The 26,230-nt window shown below is 39.9% G+C and overlaps 1 protein-coding gene across 2 annotated transcripts in view; it reads left to right on the top strand.

The window, feature by feature from the left end:
- The window catches only part of slc38a10 (solute carrier family 38 member 10), a 106,393-nt gene that overhangs the window by 52,112 nt on the left and 28,051 nt on the right, over positions 1 to 26,230 (top strand). For both annotated transcript variants that reach the window (XM_033044378.1, XM_033044379.1), the window contains exon 11: positions 7,911 to 8,064. In XM_033044378.1, coding sequence (XP_032900269.1) covers positions 7,911 to 8,064 — 154 coding nt within the window. The remainder of the gene's footprint in view (positions 1 to 7,910; positions 8,065 to 26,230) is intronic.

Raw genomic sequence — 26,230 nt, forward strand, 5'->3', positions numbered from 1 at the left:
CTGGTGGCACCTTGCTCGTATTACATTTAATTCTCAGTGAATGTTAAATTGAAGTATTTATCACTCATCCTGCTGCGACAATTGATATTACAGCTGGTGTTTAAGGATGAATTGCTTTTAGAATGTTGGTTGAGAGTGCCAGATACACGAGTGAAATTCAGATATTTTCACATCTGGTTTAAATGGGAAAGTTTGTATTTGGGAAGTGCTAATACCCAAATATTAACGCACATCTATATTAACACCACATTACTACATAGATGTGCTTTATAATAATGCTATAATTATAAACTTGCTTTCATCAATGCAGATTTATCAACTATTTTGGCATAATTTTCATGACTTTCTCATTAGACATTTCCTAAACTGGCAGGTGGATTTGGAAACGAGTAGCACTGGAACATTCAGAGGCTTGTAGCAAACTGGTTTAGAAAGCCAACTGCATGTAACAATTAGCTAACAGAGCAATCTTTATACAACTAAAATTACTCTGATTTCTTTTTCAAGTACACTCTGAAGAAAGTATGGTTTTATTGCCAGATTCCTTGGATCCAGGTTGGAATTTCACCTAACCTGCACCTTCTGAAAGCCATTTATTTTCTCTTCAGTCAATCTTGGGTGTGGCTAAACTAGGCTATTAAATTTATGGGAATTTAAAGTGCATTATATTTATGAAAATTGGCAATGTTTAAAGCTATAAATTGAAATATATCATGTTACAATTTATAAAGGAATTGTTAAAAGAAAACTATGGCTTTATGACATATTATTTACTGTGATTTTCTGTTTCCTGCCTTGAAATCCAGATGTTTCTCTTGGCTTAGCAACTGCTATATATCTGCCAGAAAGCAGTCTGTTTTTGTGACAGCTGAGTTCCAGCCTTTGTTTCATTTTCCAACATGGAAGTGGCATCCATGCAAAACATGCAAAATACATTGACACATGTATTAATATGTTGCTTTGGGGGGAAATCCAACTAGTGGACTGTTCAGTCCACTTAAAAGAGTAATGAGATTTTTACCTTAAATCCACCTACTATTGCAATTTTAAATTATGATTTTGTTCAAGGGATACAAATACAGTCTGAAGGATTTTTAAAAATTCTGGCAATTGTCAATCTTATTAAAAAAAAAGGATAAAAAATGAGCATGTATTTCAAACAGTTGAGGAAGGAAATTCAGGCTATAAACCCAATCCATTTTGGCAGATGAATTGCAGAAGTAAATTGTGGTTTCTGAGTAAAAGTATTGTTAATGGGCAGTAACATTTCTAATGGTTTCTGATATTTCCTTAAGACCAAAGTTGGGGCATTTTGTGAATCTCGCAACTCAAGATTAATTGGATACTGACATATTTCAAGGCATTTCTTTAATTATTATTTTACTACAAATTGTTTCTAAGCTTTACTTTTTGTGATAATGTATTGTTTTATGATGTCAGATAAGCCTCTGGATTATAAGAACAGTATAGGTGTAATGAAAGTCTCAAATTTTCTTCTATGAACCTGAAAGTTGAAGATAGAAAATATTGCTATTTGATTAATAATAGAAAATAATTTGCTCTTTGCTCTTTCTTCTGGAATCCCAAAAGGTGCTTGTGTATCTTTTATGTGTGTATCAGCAATGCTTCAGCACTCTGTCTGCCAGGCTGGGTGTAAGTATTGCTAGGATATTTAAAAATGGGTAGATAGAGCCACAGCCATATCTTCTGTTAACTTTGACTCTTCATTTGACATTGGAAAAAAGAGTGCAGACATTTAAGAATGTAATATCTGCTGAGGTGCTTGTTGTTTCCCTAATTAAACTGGCTTCAGGCTAATCAATGGCCTCTTCCCATTGTAAATGTCAAGTCCTGGCCACAGAATGGATTTAACAGTTGGTTAGGTCCCATGCTGTGTTAAGAAAGGTTGGGCACAAAGCCTTAATGGTTGGCACTCCACAATATGACATTGAAACCTGAACTTTGTACTTAAATCAAGAAATATAATTAAATAGCTTTCAGATGTAATGCCTGAAATATACTTTGAACATAGTTTATAAGGAGAGTGTTGCAAACCTTGAGGGCTTGGGTATGTTCACAAAGAACAATGGGATTTCCTAAAGAATTTGTTTGAAGTCCTTGGTCCTGTAGGCGGCGCGACTCTCGTCAGCAGCGGCCTCTGCAGTCCGTCTGCGTTTTTATTATTTTATGTCTATGTTTTTATGTAGTTTTTGTTATTTTTTGTTGGGGTATGTGTGTGTGTGGGGGGTGGGGGTGGTGTGGGGGGGGAGGGGGTAACTTTTAAATCTCTCCCTGCACGGGAGACCCGACCTTTTCTTTGTCGGGTCTCCGTTGTCGTTGGGGCTGCAACGAGGAGCGGCCTCCAACAGGAAGACCGGGGGCTGTGGTGCCGACTACTCACCTCACCGTCGCGGAGCTGGCCGAGTCCAGAGCGGGTGGAGCTGTGGTGGACGCTGCTGCGGCCCGACCCCCGGAGATTCGGTGGCTGCAACTGCGGGTTTGGCGGACAGTGACACCGGGAGCCTGTGGGTCCCTGGAGGGAGACCGCTTTTCCGGGCTCCCGCAACGGCGACTTCTCCCGCCCGAGTTGCGGGGTTGAAGAGCACCTGGAGCGGGGCCTTACAACACCGCCCCGCGCGGCTTGGAATGGTCGCGGGATTGCGAGCGCGCGTCGGGGGCTCTAACACCAAGACCCGGTATGCGACCTTGCATCACCCGGCGTGGCTTTAATGGCCACGGGACAATTCGCCATCGCCCGCCGGGGGCTTTGACTTTGACTCTGACATCGGGGGGGGGGGAACACTGCTTACAGGTGGAACACAACCTGCAGGTAGAGCAACGTGCATACACCTTCGTATGCAGCAGACACAACAAGAATTCTTACTCGTGCATGAGCTTCTCCTGCTGGTGCAACTCTCAGCAAAGTGAGAACCTGCTGGCTAGGAAGTTGTGTTCAAATTGTGTCATCTTTAATGAATCCCCCCCCCCTCTCCCCTCCCCCCCCCCCCCCCCTCTTCCCCCCCTCTCCTCTCCCCCTCCCCCCCCCTCTCCTCTCCCCCTCCCCCCCCCTCTCCTCTTCCCCCCCTCTCCTCTTCCCCCCTCTCCTCTTCCCCCCCTCTCCTCTTCCCCCCCTCTCCTCTTCCCCCCTCTCCTCTCCCCCTCCCCCCCCCTCCCCTCTTCCCCCCCCCTCCTCCCCCCCCCCTCTCCTCTCCCCCTCCCCCCCCTCTCCTCTTCCCCCCCTCTCCTCTTCCCCCCCCTCCTCTTCCCCCCCTCTCCTCTTCCCCCCCTCTCCTCTTCCCCCCCCCTCCTCTTCCCCCCCCCTCTCTCCTCTTCCCCCCCCTCCCCTCTTCCCCCCCTCTCCTCTTCCCCCCCCCCCTCTCCTCTCCCCCCCCCCCTCTCCTCTTCCCCCCCCCTCTCCTCTCCCCCCCCCCCCCTCTCCTCTTCCCCCCCCCTCTCCTCTCCCCCTCCCCCCCCTCTCCTCTTCCCCCCCTCTCCTCTTCCCCCCCCTCTCCTCTTCCCCCCCCCCTCTCCTCTTCCCCCCCCCCTCCTCTTCCCCCCCCTCTCCTCTTCCCCCCCTCTCCTCTTCCCCCCCCTCTCCTCTTCCCCCCCCCCTCTCCTCTTCCCCCCCTCTCCTCTTCCCCCCCCTCTCCTCTTCCCCCCCCCTCTCCTCTTCCCCCCCCTCTCCTCTTCCCCCCCCCCTCTCCTCTTCCCCCCCCCTCTCCTCTTCCCCCCCCTCTCCTCTTCCCCCCTCTCTCCTCTTCCCCCCCCCCCTCCTCTTCCCCCCCCTCTCTCCTCTTCCCCCCCTCTCCTCTTCCCCCCCCTCTCCTCTTCCCCCCCCCTCTCCCCTCTTCCCCCCCCCTCTCTCCTCTTCCCCCCCTCTCTCCTCTTCCCCCCCCTCTCTCCTCTTCCCCCCCCCCCTCTCCTCTTCCCCCCCTCTCCTCTTCCCCCCCCTCTCCTCTTCCCCCCCCTCTCTCCTCTTCCCCCCCCCCTCTCTCCTCTTCCCCCCCCCTCTCTCCTCTTCCCCCCCCTCTCTCCTCCTCTTCCCCCCCCTCTCCTCTTCCCCCCCCTCTCTCCTCTTCTCCCCCCCCCCTCTCCTCTTCTCCCCCCCCTCTCCTCTTCTCCCCCCCCTCTCTCTTCTCCCCCCCCTCTCCTCTCCTCTCCCCCCCCCCCTCCTCTTCTCCCCCCCTCTCCTCTTCTCCCCCCCCCTCTCCTCTTCTCCCCCCCCCCTCTCCTCTTCTCCCCCCCCTCTCCTCTCCCCCCCCCTCTCCTCCTCTCCCCCCCCCTCTCCTCTTCTCCCCCCCCCTCTCCTCTCTCTCTCCCCCCCTCTCCTCTTCTCCCCCCCTCTCCTCTTCTCTCCCCCCCTCTCCTCTTCTCCCCCCCCCCCCTCGTTCTCTTCCCCCCCCTCTCCTCTTCCCCCCCCTCTCCTCTTCCGCCCCCCTCGCCTCTTCCCCCCTCATCCTCTTCCCCCCCCTCTCCTCTTCCCCCCCTCTCCTCTTCCCCCCCTCGTCCTCTTCCCCCCCTCTCCTCTTCCCCCCTCTCCTCTTCCCCCCCTCAGTCCTCTTCCCCCCCTCTCCTCGTCCCCCCCCCTCTTCCTCTTCTCCCCCCCCCTCTCCTCTTCTCCCCCCCCTCTCCTCTTCCCCCCCTCTCCTCTTCCCCCCTCTCCTCTTCCCCCCCCCTCCTCTTCCCCCCCCCTCTCCTCTTCCCCCCCCCTCTCCTCTTCAACCCCCCTCTCTCCTCTCCTCTCCTCTCCTCTCCTCCCCCCCCCCCCCCTCTCCTCTCCTCCCCCCCCCTCTCCTCTCCTCCCCCCAAGGGGGGTAATTAGCGTGAGTGCGGGGGGGGGGGGATAGTTAGTGTGTGTGACGCTGCATGCCGCCCCCCCCCCCCCCCCCCACTTGGTCTAGTATAGTTGTAGAGTGTGGAAGCAGACCCTTTTGCCCACCTTATCTATGCCAACCAAGTTGGCATTCTGGGTTAATGACATTTACCAGCATTTGGCACACATACCTCTGAAACCTTCCTATCCATGTATCTGTCCAAATGTCTTTTGAAAGTCATTATTGAATTTGCATCGATTCCAGATACCCGTGTGTAGGAAAGAATTGCAGATGCTGGTTTAAACCGAAGATGGACACAAAAAGCTGGAGTAACTCAGCGGGACAGGCAGCATCTCTGGAGAGAAGGAATGGGCGACGTTTCGGATCGAGGCCCAGTCTGAAGAAGGGTCTCGACCCGAAACATCACCCATTCCTTCTCCAGAAATGCTGCCTGTCCCATTGAGTTACTCCAGCTTTTTGTGTCCAATTCCAGATACCCAGAGTGAAAAGGTTGACTCTCAGGACCCTATTGAAAAGGGCAACACGAGTAGCAAAAAAAGGCATATGGTATGCTTCCTTTCATAGGTTAGGGCATTGTGTAATAATCAGGAAGTCATGATGCAGCTTTATAAGACTTTGGTTAGGCCACATTTGAAGCATTGCTTGCAGTTCTGCCCCCCCCCCCCCCCCCCCCCCCCATTACAGGAAGGATGTGGAGGCTTTGAAAAGGGTGCAGCGGAGGTTAACCAGAATTATACCTGAATTAGTCAAGTCAAGTCACATTTATTTATATAGCACATTTAACAAACAACTCTCGTTGGCCAAAGTGCTTTACATTTGTTATAAGGATTAGGGATTATTAGCTACAGGGAGAATTTGGGCAGACTTGGATTTTGTGCTCTGGAATGCCAGAGATTGTGTGGAGACCTGATAGAGTATGAAATTATGAGAGGTATGAATAGGGGAGACAGTCAAAACCTTTTACTGGATGGAAAATCTGATTCTAGAGGGCATAGCTTTAAGGTGAGAGGGACAATGTTTCTCACTTAAGGGGCAAGTTTTTAAAAAGTTTTTTTTACAGAGGGTAGTGAGTGCCTGGAACAAGTGGCCAGGAGTGGTGGTTGTGACAGATAGGATAGTGACATTTAAGAGACTTTTGGATAGGTACCTGTATATGGATTTGCAGAGAATGGAAGGATATGGATTATGTGCAGGCAGATAAGAGATGGTCTCATCATTAATAATAATAATAATAATAATGGATGGGATTTATATAGCGCCTTTCTAATACTCAAGGCGCTTTACATCGCATTATTCATTCACTCCTCAGTCACACTCGGTGGTGGTAAGCTACTTCTGTAGCCACAGCTGCCCTGGGGCAGACTGACGGAAGCGTGGCTGCCAATCTGCGCCTACGGCCCCTCCGACACCACCAGTCACTCACACACATTCACACACAGGCAAAGGTGGGTGAAGTGTCTTGCCCAAGGACACAATGACAGTATGCACTCCAAGCGGGATTCGAACCAGCTACCTTCCGGTTGCCAGCCGAACACTTAGCCCATTGTGCCATCTGTCGTCCCATTATGCTCGGCGCGGGCGTGGATCAAAGGGCCTGTTCACGTGTTGTACTGTTCTATGTTCTATTAAATCATTACCCTCTCACCTTAACCCTGTGCGCTCCAGTTATAAAATCTTCCACCCTGGAAGAAGACTGAGCGTTCATTTTAAAAATCTATGTTCCACATGATTTCGCACACTAAGATCACCCCACAGCCTTGCACGCTCCAAAGAAAAACGTCCCAGCCTCCCCCTACAATGCAAGCCTGGATGTCCAGGTAAACATATGGTGAATCTTTTCTTCACTTTTTCCAACTTAATGACATCCTGCCAATAGCTGTATGATTATCTTGCTTTTTCTTGCTTGCTATTTCGATATTTTATTTTGGCTTGGTTCATTTTAAGTCATGGATTTTCTTTTGTCTGTTTATGATGTTAATTGGAGGCTCCATCTTCCATCACGAAAGAACAGTGCATTTATCAGTGCAGCGTTGATTTAATATTGAACTGAAGTGTCAAGCTAGGTTATATGTCTGAACCCACACTCTACTGATTTGATGGTGTTGGTAGATGACAAATGTTACAAAGCTGACGCAGCTATGTTTCTGCTGTTGAATGATCTCTGTTGAACGATTGCTTATATAAAGGATTGTGCTCAAATTGTACCTGTACACCTCAAACTCTCAGAATTCACCACCCACTTGGCATTGATGTCCATGCTGATAAAGCTTATAATAAATATCAAACTCTGTATATTTTCCGGCACATTGCCAAGGCTCGCACTTCAGTGGGGTAGCTCTTTTTCACTGGATTAAATCTACAGAGGATTAGATTAAAAATTGCTGTTTTTATCTATAAATCTCTTTAATTATTGAAAATATAATTTGATTATCAAATGAATTTGAAAACAGTGCTGATTTGCATTTACTAAGTGTTTGAAGTATGATCTCTTCTGCTTTGAAATAGTGGCAAATCTTCTCTTTCCTTTCTCCCTGGAGCCAGTTTCAGTGCAATCTCATTCACTCCAGAGCTGAACTTGCTCTTAACATAAAGTCACAGTGATACAGTGTGGAAACAGGCCCTTCGACCCAACTTGCCCATGCCGGCCAACATGTCCCAGCTACACTAGTCCCACCTGCCAGCATTTTATTCATATCCCTCCAAACCTGTCCTATCTATCCATAAACATGGCAACATGATACATTGTTGAAGGGCATCTTAACAGCGTGATACAATTTAAACTAGTTATAAAAACAAAATCAGAAAGGCTGCAAATTCTCAGCAGGTCAGGCAGCATCTGTGGAAAGTGAAACACTTAAAATTGCCTTTATTAAAATCTGACAATGTGCACTTTAACCACATGTGTTTTTTTTCTATTACAAATCTCAAATTGTGGAGTACAGAGGCAAATAAATAAATGATGGGTCTTTGTCCCAAACATTATGGAGGGCACTGTAGTTACGAGTTATCGTTAGCTATTGATGTTTTAAATATACAAATGTCAAGTTTGATACAGCTTTGTTTGTAATATTTCAGATTATTCTCTGGATTGGGCTTATTATTCTGGTGATCAGCACTTTTTTAACTCTGACTGCAACGAATGACCAGCTGGTCGTACCTGAAAATCCACCTCAGGACATTAACCACGAGAAGCTTCAAAATGACATTAACGTGCAGCAGAAAATTTCAGGTAAGTTGGAGAGAAGGGGAGACCTTGGTGTTCTGAAGTGCTAACCCCTTTGTGATCAATTGATGTATAGGAAAAAATGAACAATTTATTTGATGGGTGTTGCACTTAAATTGAACTATTTATTTGGGCCAGAAAGTTAAATACTGTGTATAAGCAAGACTGTAAAATAAAATTAGTGGGATTTTGAAGGGGTGGCTGAATACTCTTGAATTGAATTCAACATTAATGACAAGGATGTCTGTGTACCTTGATACTAAATTAAAGAATTTTTAAAAACTGACACTCATTGTTCATAGGTTTCTTCAACTCCACTCTTATCCCAAAGTGATTATTTTGGTGAAGCAACCATGGGCATTAGTGGTTAAAACATCAATTTTTAATAACATCCAATGTTTGTGATGAGAGAGAAGAAAGTAGGAGTATGCAAGTATGGACAAAGGGCAGGGCGAAATAGCTTATATTTGCACTGACTGAAAATAGTGGATCCCATTAACGCTCAAGAAAACATTGTAGAAGTATGTTTTCCTGACATGGCAAGTATTGCCTGCTATATTAAAGTTACTGAAATTCTTCTGGTATAAATTTCCAACTGCAATTGTAATCTTCCAGAATTAACCCTAAATTTCCACCATTTTAATCATTCGGCTGAGGAGTGTTTCAATTTAAATACAAGCTTGTTACAATTCTATGTACAATATTCTCTTTCAAATATTTATTAGCAATTTCTGCATGTGACCTGAGAATACTTTGATAGGTTGATACTTCCAATTTTCAGGATTAAATATAATTTCATTCTATGTTGCAACACTATGGATTTATGAACATTGTTTAAAGTATTGTATACATTCTTTTTTCAGATTTTAGTTAATTTAAGTGAAATTACAAATGAGGCAATGTTATAAACATAAAGCAAGGGGGATTGTGTATTGTGTATTATTTGAAAGAATGCTTTTAGCTACAGGAAGAGAACCCTGGAATGTCCAGGAATGGTAAGTGTTATTACTTAAAATCATAATGGAATGTATTTAATGTAACAAAGCACAATCTAATTACATCAATTTCAAGCATTTGAAAATATTCTTGCAACAGTTTGATACATGGATTTAAAATTAGTAACTCTTGAAATTGAATTCACAGACTGAATAATGTTGCATCTTCAAATTGTCAATGCTGGACTGGTACATGTGCAAGTGTATGCAAATCAAAACCAGCGTTAAGATTTGTATTGCTAATTAGGTTTGCATTCTGTTTGCCAGTTTTCTCTTAATTTATGGTCTAAATTTTCTAGTCAATTGCAAGCCAAATCACAACTAAGTCACACGCCAAGAACTAAGTTAGCTAATTTGCATCAGTTTTTAATTTGTTGGATGAAGGCGTCCAAATCCTTAGTGAGTTGTTAAGCTATGAAGAGATTAACAGTATAGGCACTCTGATATTTAGAAATATTAAAAAACAAACTAAAAAATATTAAAAAAACAAACTACTACAAATTAATTAATAACAAAAAATGAAAACATTTAAAACGAAAACATTTAAAACTCCTAATACTTAAACAATTAAAATAAACATAACTAAATTAAAGTCAAGAGAAGTAAACGTCATACTTGCCTCTTCCACTGCAGCAATTGCTCTCCAATGAATGGATATGGAACCTGGAATGGCTTGCTTAAGCAGCATCTGTAGAGTTGTTGCAACTTTGTGCTCTGACACCGACCGAACTATATGTTTAATACCTGATAACACAATTGAACATTTTGGATTTTCAGCATTTGTTGCAAAAATTGTCCATGACAAATTGTAATCCAACTTTCCTAACGATAAGTGGAACTATTTATAAATCAGAATATCAAAATCATCTGAAATCATTTATGTTAGTGGAGCTGCTGCCTCGCAGCTTAAAGCAATCTGCATTCAATCCTGATCTATGGATGGAGCAGACATTTGTTGGTCATTAGTGTAAGGGTCTGTTTCTCTGCTTATGATTCGGAAATTGTTAAACTGGTTGATCTTGAAGGTTGCATTGTGATTTGCTGAAAGATTGACTTGTTCCAGAAATTTGTTCCAGAACAAAGTAAAGTAGCTTAGAGATTCAATGTAATAAGTAAATCAATAACTACTTGCAGGTTATCAATATACTTCTGCATAACACTCAAGGGATATGGGGAGAAAGCAGGAACGGGGTACTGATTCTGGATCAGCCATGATCATATTGAATGGTGGTGTTGGCTCAGAGCCAAATGGCCTACTCCACCTATTTTCTATGTTTCTATACATATCTTGAGATTTAGCGAACATCTTTGGAAGTGGTTGTCTGCAATACCCAGACTTTGTCAAAATCTATGTAATTTAATTGTCAATTTTTGTCTCTGAAGTATTTGGATAGTAAAATCTAAGATTAAACTTATGTGCTTGAATCTGCATAAATTGTTAGTTTGTGCAGCAATAAAAGATCAATGCATCAGCTTTAAACATATTTGCCACACAGTTTTAGGTGTTAGTAGCTTAATTTAAATGCAAAGAATTATTTTGAGATGACAAAAACACAACAAAAATGTTGGATCGCCTTTACTTCTCTCCTTTAAGGTGGTCTAGTTATCATTCCCAGGTGGAGTGTATGTTTCTTATTTCTTTGGGCTAGTTGTATTAAAATGATGTCCTTGATATTGTCATATGTGAAAGATAAAACGCTTTATTGCTATCTCCCATGCATTCTCTAACACTTTAGCTTTAATTTTCTGCAGCAAACAGTGGCAGAGGTGCACGTGTGATGAATGGTGGGAAATTCCTTTCTAAACATGAGCATTAGTCAATTCACTGTAAGATCCTCTCAAAGTGGGATTGTTGCATTCATGAGAAAAATGGATCCCGATGCAGCTTTTGCCTTTGCTATATTTGAGCAAACCTTTTCCGTGTTGGGTGATGGACACTGTTTAAAAAAAAGAGGTGGGGGGGGGGGGGGGTGGGGGGGGTGGCGGGTGGCAGTGTCTGGCAATTCCAAAATCTTGATCGGGATAATGTGAGCTTTTTTAGAAAAGCCACTGTTCAGGTGTTACCTCATCTTGTCAATGCAGGGTTTGAAGCTGTGATCATATTTGAACCTGCTAAATCACTCAACATGTAATTAGCAAATCCTGTATCCCATCCTAAAACAAATTCTGGTGTTTTTGTTCGGATAGTTCAAATTTAACCTTTGTTTCTATTTTACTCTCAGTTTATCATTTTACTGTCAGTATCAAAGACATAGCAGATTGAAATACTGCTTTTGTCACTGAATTTTGTGTCTTAAATCTTCAGCAAACGTTTTTAGCTATTACTGTGCATCTCAAATCTTTTGATGTTCCATCACCCATTGCAAATTGAAGGTGCTGGATTATTCCAGGTTTGGAGATCTTAATTATTCAGAATTCACTCAAAAGAACAGTGTCTACAAAACAGACCTAGGTCTAGGGCACTTGCTTCAACAAAAGCCTGTCAGCAAGGTCTTTATAAGCAGGTGCTATGTGACTCAGCCTTGACCTTCACCATCTGTGTCCTGTTTTTCCTGATGTAAAAATACTTGCATTCAAAAATTTTGCATTCAAAACAGCAAATGTAAAACATGCATCCTACGGATTATCCTAACATTGGGGCTTTCACAATAATTGATTACCAAATTAACCAGTCTTGATGAGACAAAATATTGATTATCTTTAACATAATTATGGTAATGTTTAATGTGATAATTGTATGAGCTGTGGCAGTAATTGTCAGTATGTTAATTATCTAAATCCTATCACGTGGCTTATCCTGACTTTCATGTTTTTCTAAGTGAAGAGCAAAAAAGTACTTGAGTTGATACTGATTTTGGTATGGAAGTTTGCAGTAATTTCTGCTTTCAATAATTTTTATACCTTTGTCCCCTTCATAATGTGATGGATAAACAGCTTTGAATCTTTCTATTTAACCATAAGTACTTCCATACTGTGGCAAGAATCAGTCAAGGACCACTATCCACTCTGATGAGTTTACTATGGGTGCCATTTAAAAAAAATCAAAACACATTTCTTATCATATGATGTTTTGATGTTGTAAATGGTCAAGGTAGAATTTGTATGCAAATCCAATGACCCTTATGGCTGGAATGACCAATTTAAAAACCCAAAAGTGGGGGGGAAAAAAACACTTGCAGCTGAGAATAAGATCTCATTTGTTTAAATGGTAAGAGTATTGAACTACCACAAATGAATAAAGCTGCTTTAAATTTGAAAAGTTTATGAAAATACAAATATTAAAAACATGACCTATATTGCTCAATTAAACAAACACATTCATTTTAAAGCTTTTAGCTAAATATAGTATTTATTGCACAACTTGGAGTAGAATGAACCATCCCGTCTTCTAAATGTTTAACAGCTGTGACTTTAACAGCAATTCCCCCAGCTACCACACTACCACTATAATTGATGCTGAAACTGAAATGTTTTCTGTAATTGCACCTGTAAGAGGATGTGATTTTTTTTTTTTTTCCTTTAAATATTCTTTGCTTTGAGAAGAAGAGATCCCTTTTGTGATAGAGAAATGTTCCTGAAACGTATGTCTCAAGGATTCAAGAGTTTTGCAAGAAGTGGTTATGGGGATATGGAAGATTTAGATATCTTCTCAAAGCTACCACCTTGGATTCTCAACTGGTTCCGATAGATTAGAACGTAGCAAATGTGATCCCACTGCTGAAGGAAGAAAGGAAAAAAAATTAAAAGGGAACTGAACCTTTTAGTGTGATATCAGTAGTTGGAAAAATGCTGCAATTTATAATGATGTGTTGTCAGGAAGGTACATAATAATAATGTAATTGAGCAGAGTCGTCAATTTATAGAATAGATAAGAAGGAATTAATATATGTGGCATATTTTAAATTTAAGAGGTTTTGATAAATTGGCAAACAATGTGAAGTAAGTTAATTCACTGATGATGGATCTTTGGGATTCTGTTTCCTGGAGGCTGGAAGTAGTTCAGTCACTATGCATTCAATACTCAGATTAATAATATCTGATCGTTGGAAGAATCAAGGGATCTGGTGTAGCAAAATGATGTTTGCGATAGATTATGAGACACAATCTTGTTACATTTCAGAGCAGGCACGATGAGCCATATGGCCTTTTCCTGTTCCTATTTCTCACTTCTCATTTATTTAGATTTGTGCCATTCAGCCCACTGAGTCTTTGCCAGCTCTGAACAATTCCAATTATCCTCCCTTAGTTCCCAACAACTCGTGCATCCAAACAGACATTTGGGCAAGTGGGACTAGTGTGGATGGGGCAGCTTGGGCAAGTTGAGCCGAAGAGTCTGTATGACTGTGGAATGACTGTTTCTGTATGATTGACTCGTTCCGTTCAAGTCTATCTCAATCTCCTGCCACTCACATACGTCAGATGTAATTTTACAGCAACCAGTTAACTTACTGATCAGCAAGACTTTTGAAATTGCGAATAAACTGGAGAAATCATGTATTCACAAGGAGAAAATGCAGACCGCACCAGAGGTCAGGATTGTATCCCTCTAGACATGTGAGGCAGCAGCACGACCCACTGTGCCACTCATTTTGCTGTGTTCAGTTGCTTTAATCCAGAACTTTTATTACAAAATTATAGGTCTGTCCTTTGTATGTATCCCATATAAAATCTGCTTAAACAAGCCCAATATCTTAATATTCAGAAACCAGGAACTGCAGATGCTGGTTTAAAAAAGACAGACCTGGAATAGCTCAGTAAGTCAGGCAGCATCTCAGATGAACATAGATAGGCGCTGTTTCGGGTCGGGACTGTTCTTCAGACTGAATCTTAATCAGTTTATACTCATATAATATTCATATTATAAAATTATCTTTGACTAGTGCTTTTCAGTCATTATGCTGTATTTGCTCTTTGCACAAACAATAACCATTGACAAGTTGTCAGGAGAATAAATAATTGCCCATAAAGAATACCGACCCATAGTTTACTCATTTTGTAAAAAGAGTCTAAAAATGTGAAACAAATGTACATTACCTTCACAAAAACCTTACTTTTGATTGAAAGTTTCAGCTACCTTTGCTTAAATTGCATGTGGCACTTCCTTCAAATGAAACATTAAAGCTGTGTGTGCTTGCTCTCTTGCCTCAAGTGGAGCATATGTACATGATATTGATCTAAGCAGCTTTCTTTCATGGAGCTCTTATCAATTCCGCTAAAACTTAATTCTAAGGTTTCACAGTATTTTATATTTGGAGGTTTAATGTGTGCAAAAATGGTTACTGTACTTGCCTGCACAAGACACTGCGCTTCAAAGTAATTAATTGTATTTAAGCTATTGTCAGTTATTTCTGAGCAATGTGATGAGCTAATTATATGGATACAAGTTATCATTTGTTAAATGACTTTGCATACGGCAGAGCTCTTGACATGTTTTGGGATTTTTGATCTTTTAGTTTCCTTCAGAGTAGTATAGGGCTATGTTTAAAATGGTTTTGGGAACTGTATAAAGTCCAATTAACTGTTCAATTGTCAGTGTTCGTGCATATTAACAGGATGGTCCTCTGTCACCTATGAGAGGTTTGTCAGTGAAATTCAATTGAATCGGCAAAACCCAGTCAGTCCCAAAAACCTGTAACATATTCAGAGGTAGCACCATCATATTGCAATTGGTATTGTTGTTCGGTCAATGGACATGTTAAATAATCTTGATCACTATCGAGCATCAAGAAAGAGCAATGGTTTCTAGTTTAGTTTAAAGATACAGCACGGAAACGGTCTCTTCGGCCCACCGAGTCTGCGCCAACTAGCGATACCTGCCCACTTGCACTATCCTACACACACTCTGGACAATTTATAATTATGCAAAGCCAATTAACCAACAAACCTGTACGTCTTTAGAGTGTGGGGGGAAATCGGAGATCCCGAAGAAAACCCACGCAGGTCATGGGGAGAACGTACCATCTTACAGACAACACCCGTAGTCGGGATCGAACCTGGGTTTCTGGTGCTGTAAGGCAGCAACTCTGCCGCTGCACCACCATGCCGCTCACAATTACTTTCAGTGGATCTCATTCATTCCACTGCTTTTACAGGTAGCGTATCATATTCTAGTCATTTTGCATATAAATATCTTAGGAGGTAGCCAGCCTGATGCTTAATTCCCTTCTCGTTGAATAAACGTGATTCAACGAAAGAGGGTTTGTCATTCTTTCCAATGAATAAGTGTTCCTATTTCTCATTGGATGTTATTTCTGTATTCTGGGTGTTGGCCTTTGTTACAGTTATCTGGAATTGACCTCGGGCAAAATAGTTGGCACTGCACCAGAGCTCATTCTAGCTCCCAATGCTACCACACAGCTAAATTTAAAAATACAGTGAGAATGTTGGCAGGGGAGAGTATCTTTTTAAACTGGAATTTGATCAGTCGGTAGAATACCTTTCAGGTTTCTCAATGAATAGGAATGCTTCTATTATTTTTGAAAAATACTTTATAGATATCATGTAATAAAAAAAATAACTAGATACAATGAACCTATTGTGTTCAGAAGGCTGAAAAGCTGCAGTAATCGTCCAGCACCATGGAAACATTTTAAAATTTGGCGAATTCTCCATGTTGAACAATTAGTGATGAATGAGTCAAAAGAATTACATATTTTGATTAAAAATATAGCACAAGATCTGGAATGTTGACTATCTGCCAAAGCAGCCACTTAACAAAGGTCTGATAGAATCATTTTTGACAGGCATATCCCAAGCTTCTTATTTCTTTTGTATAAGACTCTGTGCAAATCGAGATAATTTGCTTAAAATCTCCAAGTTCAACCGGTCAGAAAATACCAGAACTAGCTTTTCTTTCAGGGGAAGTGTAGACATAGAATTGCTAAAGAAACTACATGAATGACATTGTGCAAAACAAAAGGTTCTTCCTATGACTAGCTTTATATATTATAGAACTCAACTGTTAGAGCTGTACTTGGAAAATCACTGTGGTGACTCATTATTTACACTGTTACATTTCAGTTACAGTGCAATTGAGGGGAATGGTTAATCATATAATTGAAGGGTGGAATTTGCTTGTGCAGGTGCCAGCCTCACTTCAATGTCCCCATCTCTCCCTTTTTTTTTGCCCACATCGATCATAGATCACCTCTAATTTGGTATTTGCAATTTAGTTTATTGTCACGTGTACCGTGGTACAGTGAAAAGCTTTTGTTGCGCGTTAACCAGTCAGCAGAAAGACAATACATGATCACATTTGATCCATTTGCACTGTATAGATACATAAGGGAATAACGTTTAGTGCAAGGTAAAGCCGGCAAAGTCCAATCAAAGATAGTCTAAGGGTCATCAAATGGGAAATAGTAATTCAGCACTGCTCTCTGGTTGTGGTAGGATGATTCAGTTGCCTGATATCAGCTGGGAAGAAACTGTTCCTGAATCTGGTGGTGTACGTTTTCACACTTTTATACCCTTTGCGTGATGGGAGAAAGGAGAAGAGGGAGTTGCCAAGGTGCGACTCGTCCTTGATTATGCTGCTGGCCTTACCGAGGCAGCGTGAGGTATAAATTTTGTTTAAATACATAAATGTGATGGTATTACCATAAGAAAATTCTTCTAACTACCTATTTTGTTCTGACAATCCATGACAATCACCCCACCTTCCTGTGTTGATCTATTATTGCCGCTTTTAAATCTTTTTATTTGGTCCTCTGTTCCCTATATGCTTCAGTGAGAAATCGCTTTTCAAAAGGCTCTTTTAATAATAATTTCTTGTGCTGGTGTTTTTTTAGTAAATTATTCACTATACCCACTGCATGGCTCTAATATCCTGCCTGAAGCTAGACACAATACTCTGAATGTTATCTAAGTATTATCTTTTACAAATTCAGTGTCACTTCTTTGACCTATTATTAAGTGCCTCATTATTAAAATCCTGTAATTTCCCTATTATTAAGACCCTATAATGCCCCTATTATTAAAATCCCATAATTCCATTACATTTTTGCAGCTGTCTCTAGTTTCATTGCAACCTTTTAAAAATCTCTCCATACACCACCCTCGATCTCTGCACCTTTTATGCTATCTAATTTTACCATTTATGCTGTACATACCTTTGGTGCTTTTCCTGAAATGCATTATTTCACATTCACCTGCATTGATTTGTATTTGCCATTTATCTAACTACTTCATTGACCTGTCAATGTCCTCTTGCAAATCTTCCTTGTTTTTGATAGAATGTAATTTTCCTCGTTTCAGTACAATTCAACATGCCTATATTTGAATTAAAATTAAAATCAAATGCCTGTAGTTGCAGCTATCTACATGAAAACAATCTGAAAAATAGATATTTAATTATGCTGTAGGAAAGAACTGCAGATGCTGGTTTAAATCGAAGGTAGACACAAAATGCTGGAGTAGCTCAGTGGGACAGGCAGCTTCTCCACTTCAGTCTGAATATTATCTTCAATAGTAGTTGTCTTAATTTGTAAAATCTAATTACATTTTGGATCTAATTATATGTCTTAACACCCATTTGTAAATATCAACCACCTTTTTCATTTGTGATCGTCTGATCATCTTAAAATGTAGTTTCATTGAGTAATCATGATCTGTTTTTGGATCAATACTAACTGTCCTTAATTATCTCCTGTCATCCTAAATGTCTAGTAATATAATTTCATCTTTTACCAGAGGTTTATGGACACAATTACTCTTTTGCGGGTTTTAAACATGAATACATTTGTCTTAGTTCATTTCCTATTGGTACAATTCAGTGGTCAATTACTCCCTTCCAACTGATTCCAGATCATCTTGATCTAAAACCATAGCCAAAGGGATTGTTTAATACCATTTGTTTTGGAAAATGTATCTCCATTAGGTGCTCGGACATGTACTTCCTGTAGCTTTCAATCTACTTTTTAGTGGTACTTGCTTCTTAAGCATCACTGTGATCCCATAACTCCTTTTGGTTTACACTTCAATTTGTGTTAAAGTCTTCTATTTCCATTATCCTCCCCTTTTGATTTATATTATTCCTATTTATCATACCTTCAAGAGAAAACTTAACTTTTGCTCTCTTTTGTATGGAACTCTGTCTTACAACTTTGTTCTTTTAATTTAAACTGTGCTTGATCCTTTTCCTATTGAAACAGCACCCATTACTGGTCTGCTCTGACTAACTTTAATTAGACAATTTAATCCAAGCTCTGTATCATGGGAAAAGATTACCACAGGCACAAAGTAATAGATTTGAGGATTTACACAAAACCACCTTCAGGAAGAGAAAGCCTGATGGTCCTGGATTCATTTTTTAGAATGCTTCCCAATTTGATCATAAGCATTTTTAAAATCTATTTCCAGATAGCTGATGTCTATATATTTACAATAGCATTAAATTAACGCCAATGTACTCCAGTTAGTTGGGAACAGTTTAGTGGATAAAACTTTATTACAAATTAAAGCAAGTTAAAGTATTAAATGAAAATTAAAAAACTAAGATATAAGTTACTTGTATCATCTTAGTTTTTAATTTTCATTTAATACTTTATGTGCATGTGTTAACTTGTGTGCATGTGTTCGTTTGAAAAGGATTGCTTCTTCTTCTTGCGTATGGCGTGCATAGCCTAAAGTTGTAGGACAACTTGTTCTATTTGATCTTACTTGATTGTGCACGCCAGGTTGATTGCATTCGTCGAAACAGGGCGGACCACGTGAAGGTTGCAATCTCCCACCCCAAAAGGGGTGCTGAGACTAACAAAACAGAAGGATGTGTTGCTTTGGTGCTGAGGAGCTGGATTGGAGTCCATTTGGCCGCTCTGCTCAGTCTGTTCCACAGTTGGATTCGCTGTTTGGGGGATTACCTGCCCCAGCATTTGAATGCATAAGTGCTGAAATCAGATGATATGAACACTGTAGAGAATGGGCAGTTAAAGATAAATACAATTTAGGCCCTACAAGTTACAAGAATTCTAATACCTGTATTTTCTGTAATTGTGGGAAAGTTAATTTACAGAAGAAATAGCGCAACTGATAAGAAAAATTAAGCAGTAAACAAATGTAGTCCGCTGAGTTGATCTCAAGGGAGTAAGTCATAAAATCCACTAAATGTGAGTACTAATGGTAATATGGTGATGTTCTCTGTTCATTAGTGTGTAGCTATGGGAAGAGAAAGCGCTGACTGGTAGTAAAACTTGAAGTCCATTTCCCAGCCACATCCTTGAGGCTTTATTTTAAAAAGAATTTGCAAGCATGTTTAATATCTTACATTTAATTGTGCCCTCCCAGACAACTTTACAGGGCAGTGGATAGCAAACCCTGGTTACAAATGCATAAACCCCAAGGTGGTTATGCTCAGCGTAGATGCATCTGAGCTAAGTGTTACAAATCCAGTCGAGGGCTTTTAATTGTGTAATTTTTGTTTCACAGAACAATATTTTCTTGCAGTTAGATGAAATAAAATGAGCTTAGTTCTGGTAAATCAGGTTTGCTTTTTGTGTACTTTGTCACAGTAATTCAAAGAATTTCAGAATGTACTACAGCAATTTTAACAATGAGGTGGTATTTGCTTGGGGAAAAAATTATGAATTTCATTCCCGCTGAGTGATGATTTGGCTAACTTTTGTATGTTTAGGGAAATCGTGAACCTTTATTGTAGCCTGCAGACAAAATAATTATATCAAAGGCTCAATTTGATTGACTATATTTAAACTACTCATAAAAGGAAGTATATTAAAATTTGTAGTTCAAGTTCTTTTTGCCTTAATTAAGCATTAATTGGAATAAAACAAAGATCTAATAAAATACAATTGAACAGCTGACACAGGGGAAGCCTGTTAAAAGAAGTAGTATGAAAGGTTCTGTGATGACTCTAAAGATCCATATTATTGAGCTGTTCAATGGGTATTTACTGTACATCATACAAAACCGTGGTGTAGTTGATGTTAATTCTGGCACTATATGGGTGGAAGAAGTGGAAAACGAATTTCAGTAGGTCAGCAATTTTTAGGATTAATTTTAAAGAACATTGAACATTCTGTATTACATTTGCACAGTTGAGTTATGAGAGCTTTTTTTTTTTTTTAATTGTGATCTTATTGCATTGTGTTTATACAATGGAAAACTGAACAATTTTTTGTGTTATTTTTCATACGAGGAAAATCTTTTTAACATGATTTAAACTTGAAATATCATTGTTCTGGCACTGTGCTGCTGCTTTAGTGTTGGTCTGCTGGGGAAAAGTATTAAAGTAGCCAAAGGGCTAACAGCCTGAGTAAGTTAAACCACAATCGGATCTCTCCCAACTTGAAATTGCAGCTATTATGGATATGCTCAAGAATCTGGGAAACATCTCCATTCTGGATAATAGCGAGTGCACTCTAAACCAGCACAGCTTTTCCATCACCTGTGCCCCTTAATCAATAAACATCTGTTTCCCATTCAATTTACACAAGCTTGTTTTGTATTAACATGTGTTTTTACTTTGAACAAGTACCTTGTTTTTGCTTTGTGGATTGATTTTTAATTAATAAGCTAGCTGGTGGAATTGGTTAATGTTTTGTTAATGAAGAATAAAAATGAAAGCAGTCATCCTGGCCAGAGCTATTTGGCACTGCTTTATGGAAAATTTGCATGAAGACAGAGAGGGGAACCCCCCCCCCCCCCCCCCCCCCAGTGCTCCCGTATATTGTTTAAATCATCTACTTTTTTTAGGAAGTATGCAAAGATATATTGCAACACTTTGTTTCAAGTCTCTATAACTGTGCAAATTAAAATTGATACTGTATAATAACAAGTAGTTTTGAGACCACATTGGTGACTAATCTGACATCAGGGTAATTCATGAAAAATAAAACCCGGCCATGCACGACTTTGAAGCGAAACCACACCAACTTCATTTATGACATGTCACAAATTTGGCATCTTGCTTCTCTCTTGCCTTCCAACAAACTAATTTCTACTGTTGTGCCACAAATAAACAAATTCAGTCCACAATGAGCACGTGTTCCTTGCATCAGGAAAACTAAATCTATCAGTAATTACTAGTATAAGTGTTTAATTGTGGCAACAGCATATATGAATTACTTGGTGGGGTGAGGAAGTAAAATGCCAAATCCTATTTCATTTATATCTTGGATAATATTGTGATATCACTATCATTTTAAGAATATCACCTTCTACCATCCCTTTGCTAAATTAAGGGTTTTGGGGTTCAGAGTATGAGATGGGTTATCTCAGAGACACACATTCCAACTCCCCACCTCCATTGGGCATTTTGAGGACAATTATTCCTTACCATCAGCTTCCACTGGATTAATGTAATAAAGTTAAAATCCCAGCAGACACAGGAGACTGCAGGTGCTGGAATTTTGAGCAATACAAAGTGCTAGAGGATCTCAGCAGGTCAGGCAGCACCTGTGGAAGTGATGGACAGGTGACATTTCATGTGGGGATCCATCAGTCTGAAAGGGTCTCAAAAATCTAAATCTAATATAATATTACATGATTAAAACTATTCACATTTTTCAATTTGAATAAATCTCTGTTGCTATTATTGATGTATGTTTGTGCTGTATTGGAAGTTAATTTGTTCTTGCCACTGCCGAAGAATTTAACTGCTGTCCCCAGGCCATGCCACAAAGCCTACCATACTGTTGATATTCCTTGTCCTTTTCACTCTTGATATTTGGGTTCAGTTTGATTAGTACGGGTGTCGGGGGTTATGGGGAGAAGGGAGGAGAATGGGGTTGAGAGGGAAAGATGGATCAGCCATGATTATCAGTCCAGTTAGAGGCGTTGTACATTGTTCCTGTATTTAATGGCCTATTTCATTTAATTGGATGATAAGTGTAGCTTTCTGTTCACTGATAAATAAACGAGGGAAGTAGGGAATCGATGATGGTGGGATGTCAATGATTTGATATACTACCTCAAGCACTGTTTTTCCAATTTTCTGATTTTTGAGTAATTTCTCCATTTACACCTCCAGAAAGATTAGCTGCTATAATTAGCACATCTTTTCGCCTCCCGTCTCGCCTATAACAGGCAATTCACTTCGTTTGTCTTTCTTCCCCTTCTCTAGAGCTTAAAGTATGCTTGCTTTCTAAATTTTCCATTCTCCCAAAATATCTGTATGAAACAAACCTTTTCACATTTACTTCTTGACCTGCTGCGTATTTTCAGCATTTTTGTTTCGGAGTTGCAAGTTTTTTTTTTCGTCTTTAATCTGTTTTCAAGGTTAGGATTTATTTCAAATACGATACCATGTTTTACAATTTGGTTCTTGCTAACTTGGTTTGAGTATATTCTATTGAAGCAAAATCTGCATGAATTGTATATCCGCAGGCGGATGCAATATTGCCAAGATGTTCATGTTTAAATTAACTTAAAATAAATTAGTGCAATACATTTATTCAGTTACTTAATTAATTTTTTTAGTGTATTCTTTAGTGTAGATTCAGGTCAACTAAGTTAAGAGAGCAGTGGGTATAGGATAAACCATTCTCAAATCAGCAATCCATTAGGAGGATGCTTGCAACCCATAGTTTAAGATCCACTGATTAAAATAGTGTAACATTTTTTAGATCTTTGGCCAATTCATGGAGAATCCATGGCACAACTAAACTTACCAAGGATCGTCATACATGTTCTCATGTGTCATGCTTATGGGTGTTTCTGTAAATACAGCACTCAGTAGTGAAACTGAAGGTTTTCAAACTTCCAGGTTATTTTCCTGTTTTTTTGTAATATTCCCATTGTTTCATATCCTGTATTTTAAGTAGTATAGATCAAGGTGTAGAGCCAAAATAATGAAATGAAGCAAAAATAAATAAATCTGTTTTTACAAAGGAAAAATATCAGAGATGTTCCTGTGTTTTCTTGCCCTTTTTGGTGACTTTTTTCAAGCAGGATTTCATCAAACGTTATGCTAATTTATACCAACAAGATTACATTAATTTTGCAATTAAATACTCCATATAAGCCAATTTCTGATTATGCTTATGATTTTTATAATTTATCACCCAATAAGATGGTCTTCTGATGCCCAAGTTTTTTCAGCAGAACATGAGTAGCAGTGTCCATTTGGTCACGTGTGAATTGTGTGAATTAAAAGCAGAGTAACCGTTTTTTATATTTATTGTTTCTATTTTATTGTTTATATTTTGTGTTTAAGCTTTCCAATGAAATACTTAATAATCACCCTGGCATGAACTACGGGCCTCGTGGTGGGTTAGGTGCCGACATTTCGTAAGGGAGCTTAGAAATCAGTAAGTGTCCCATATGTCTTGTATTTAAAAAAAAAAAAAAAAATTTAAATCTTCTATCCCAGATTTTAAAGTATTAAATTTGGATCGATTTTGATCACAAATTAGGTCAAAAGAATCATAGGTATGCCCATGTTTAATGCTATGGTGTTTCATTATGATTTAATAACTTTCAAATTTGGCTACCCATGTCACAGGTTGGTACCCTTATTTACGGAAACACCCTTACATATTTTCACAAGGTGTTCGGAGGAGCAACTTTTAAATGTACATGAGTGAAACAAGAGGATTGGGTTAAGTACTATTTAGTAGTTAGAGGAAATTGGTGATATAGTTTGGCACTCTTCCATCACAAGGAGTAAAATGATACTCAGCTGAACTGCATTAGAAAGCACTTGGCCAAAATGCATTAAATGGAAATTATTACAAATATCTGGAAAAGGCGCTATCAATTGGAATGTAGCCTTGCATTCGCCCCAGCTCGATGCTAGCATAGACCTGTGCAGCTACAATTAGTGATGCAGGTCATGCTTCAAAATAATTTAAGGATAATCTATATCTGCACAAGGCAAAAACTAAGGGTTTCAATTACATAAACATAAAAGAGCAGTATTAACTGCTCAGAGGGTGGTGGAGGCAGGTTCTCTGGATGCTTTCAAGAGAGCTAGATAGGGCTCTTAAAAATAGCGGAGTCGGGGGATATGGGGAGAAGGCAGGAAAGGGGTACTGATTGGGGGTGATCAGCCATGATCCCATTGAATGGCGGTGCTGGCTTGAAGGGCCGAATGGCCTACTCCTGCACCTATTGTCGATTGTCTATTTATCAAGTTTGAGCCTTGTTAATGCATATATGAGTAAAACTCTTGCTCACAGCGCCAGCAACCGGGTTCGATCCTGACTACAGGTGCTGTCTGTGCAGAGTTTGTCGGTTAATTCGTTTCTGCAAATTGCCCTTAGCACTTAGAACATAGAACCAGTGTATGGGTGATCAATGGTCGGCATGGACACAGTGGGCTGAAGGATCTGTTTCCATGCTTTATCTCTGAAATGGAAAAAAAGCCTTTTTGCAAATGTAAAGGTAAAAAATCTTTTAATTTACCTACAGTTTGAAAACAATTTACAATTAAAAAAATCTGGGTAGTTTCCACCGCAGCGGTATGAACATTGACTTCTCCAATTTCAGGCAGTCCTTGCTTTCTCCTTCCTTCCCCTCCCCTTCCCAGCTCTCCAACAACCTCCTGTCTCCGCCTCTTTCTTTATTTTTCCCGCCCATCCTCCGACATCAGTGTGAAGAAGGGTCTCGACCCGAAACGTCGCCTATTCCTTCGCTCCATAGATGCTGCCTCAACCGCTGAGTTTCTCCAGCTTTTCTGTCTACCCTCAATCAAAAAATGTCAGTCAAAATAATCTCTTCAAATTACTGTTTTACTCTTAACAGAACACTTTAAGGAATTATTGCCTTGAATTTTCAAAATCAGCTTTGGATTTTGGCAAATACTTGACTTTAAATCTAAGTTTGCAGCATATTCATAATCCTTTTGCCAGTGTTATCTTATGTAAACAGATTTAGAACAAAATTGAAGTTTGCCTTTGGATGGATACATATTTCTATGATATTGTTCTGCTCCTGCTCTGCTGCAACTCCACCAGAGGTAGCTGTTCCACTTCTAATTCCGTGTTTTTATTACTGTTGTGCTTATTCCCCTAAGAACGTTACTACCTCAAGATTATTCAAAAGGGAATTACTTTCCAGACCTAATCACTTTATAGCTTTCTAAATATGCAAGTTTCACATTTTCAAAGATAATGTTAATATTTATTGTTGAATATTGTAAAATTTCATCGATAGCCTGCTGATAAATATAAAGCTTTTATGTTCAGCAGAATGCTGCCCTGATTTTTTTTTATTTTGGTAAATGTTATTAATTTATGAGATCTGCAGATAAGATGAGCAATAATGGAGCAGCCTTCTAGTTGTATGTGACACTGCTCCAGGATTTTGCTTAGCCTGTAAGAATTTGTTGATTGTAATTCCAGGAGAAAGCAGGTTTTATAGTCCAACTCACGCAGCTTGTAAAAGCAGACACACTCATAAAGTCTTAAGTGCCACGCTGTTTTGCCAACATTATACAAAACAACCTCCAGGGTGATTTTTAGATTATTGTGATAATTATGTATTCTAACTTGGATCGTTTCTTATGAGATGAATATAGCTCCTTGATGATCATTTAACTCTAAGAACATGTTAACTTCCATCATCGTACTCTCTTTAATTCTATATATTGCTATGGAAATGGCTAGCTTGAGAGAATTATGTGTGGTCACAATGCAGTTTACACGTTTGTAAAATATTTTAAAGTAGTGGTTAATATCCTTGCATAACAATGCCTTTGAAGTGCCTTTCGGAATTGTCATTGAAATGAAAATCTACTGCAATCTAAAATGTAGGTTATTAAACATTACTGGAATTTTCCACAATATTGTTTTACAGTATTTGGAACGAAGGATTGTCTGGTTTCTTGTGATGGGTTACAGATTTCACTAACTACCTCACTGATGCCTTGTGGATGATCACTTGGTTTCAAATCTCCATGTACAGACTAAAGAGCAGAATTGCAGGGGTGACATCAGAGTGATTCTTTGTCACTAAAGTAACATTTGACAGAGGCCCTGGTAAATCTAAAGTCAGTGCCCATCAAATAACTGGAATCATACTTTACACAAGGGGAAAATAATTGTTGTCAGTGAAGAACATGTGCCTCCGGAGTTTCTTAGCACTGTGCTGGTCAATGAACAGGACGAAAACTAGAAAATCCCTTTAAGATTGAATCTAATCAATCAAACCAACATTTACCATGACTTCTTAGGTTGGTTGAAAATTATATCAAATAAAGAAGAAGCTATCGAAGTGGATAT

Source organism: Amblyraja radiata, chromosome 26 (genome assembly GCF_010909765.2).
Source record: "Amblyraja radiata isolate CabotCenter1 chromosome 26, sAmbRad1.1.pri, whole genome shotgun sequence".
Classification (NCBI taxonomy): Eukaryota; Metazoa; Chordata; class Chondrichthyes; order Rajiformes; family Rajidae; genus Amblyraja; species Amblyraja radiata.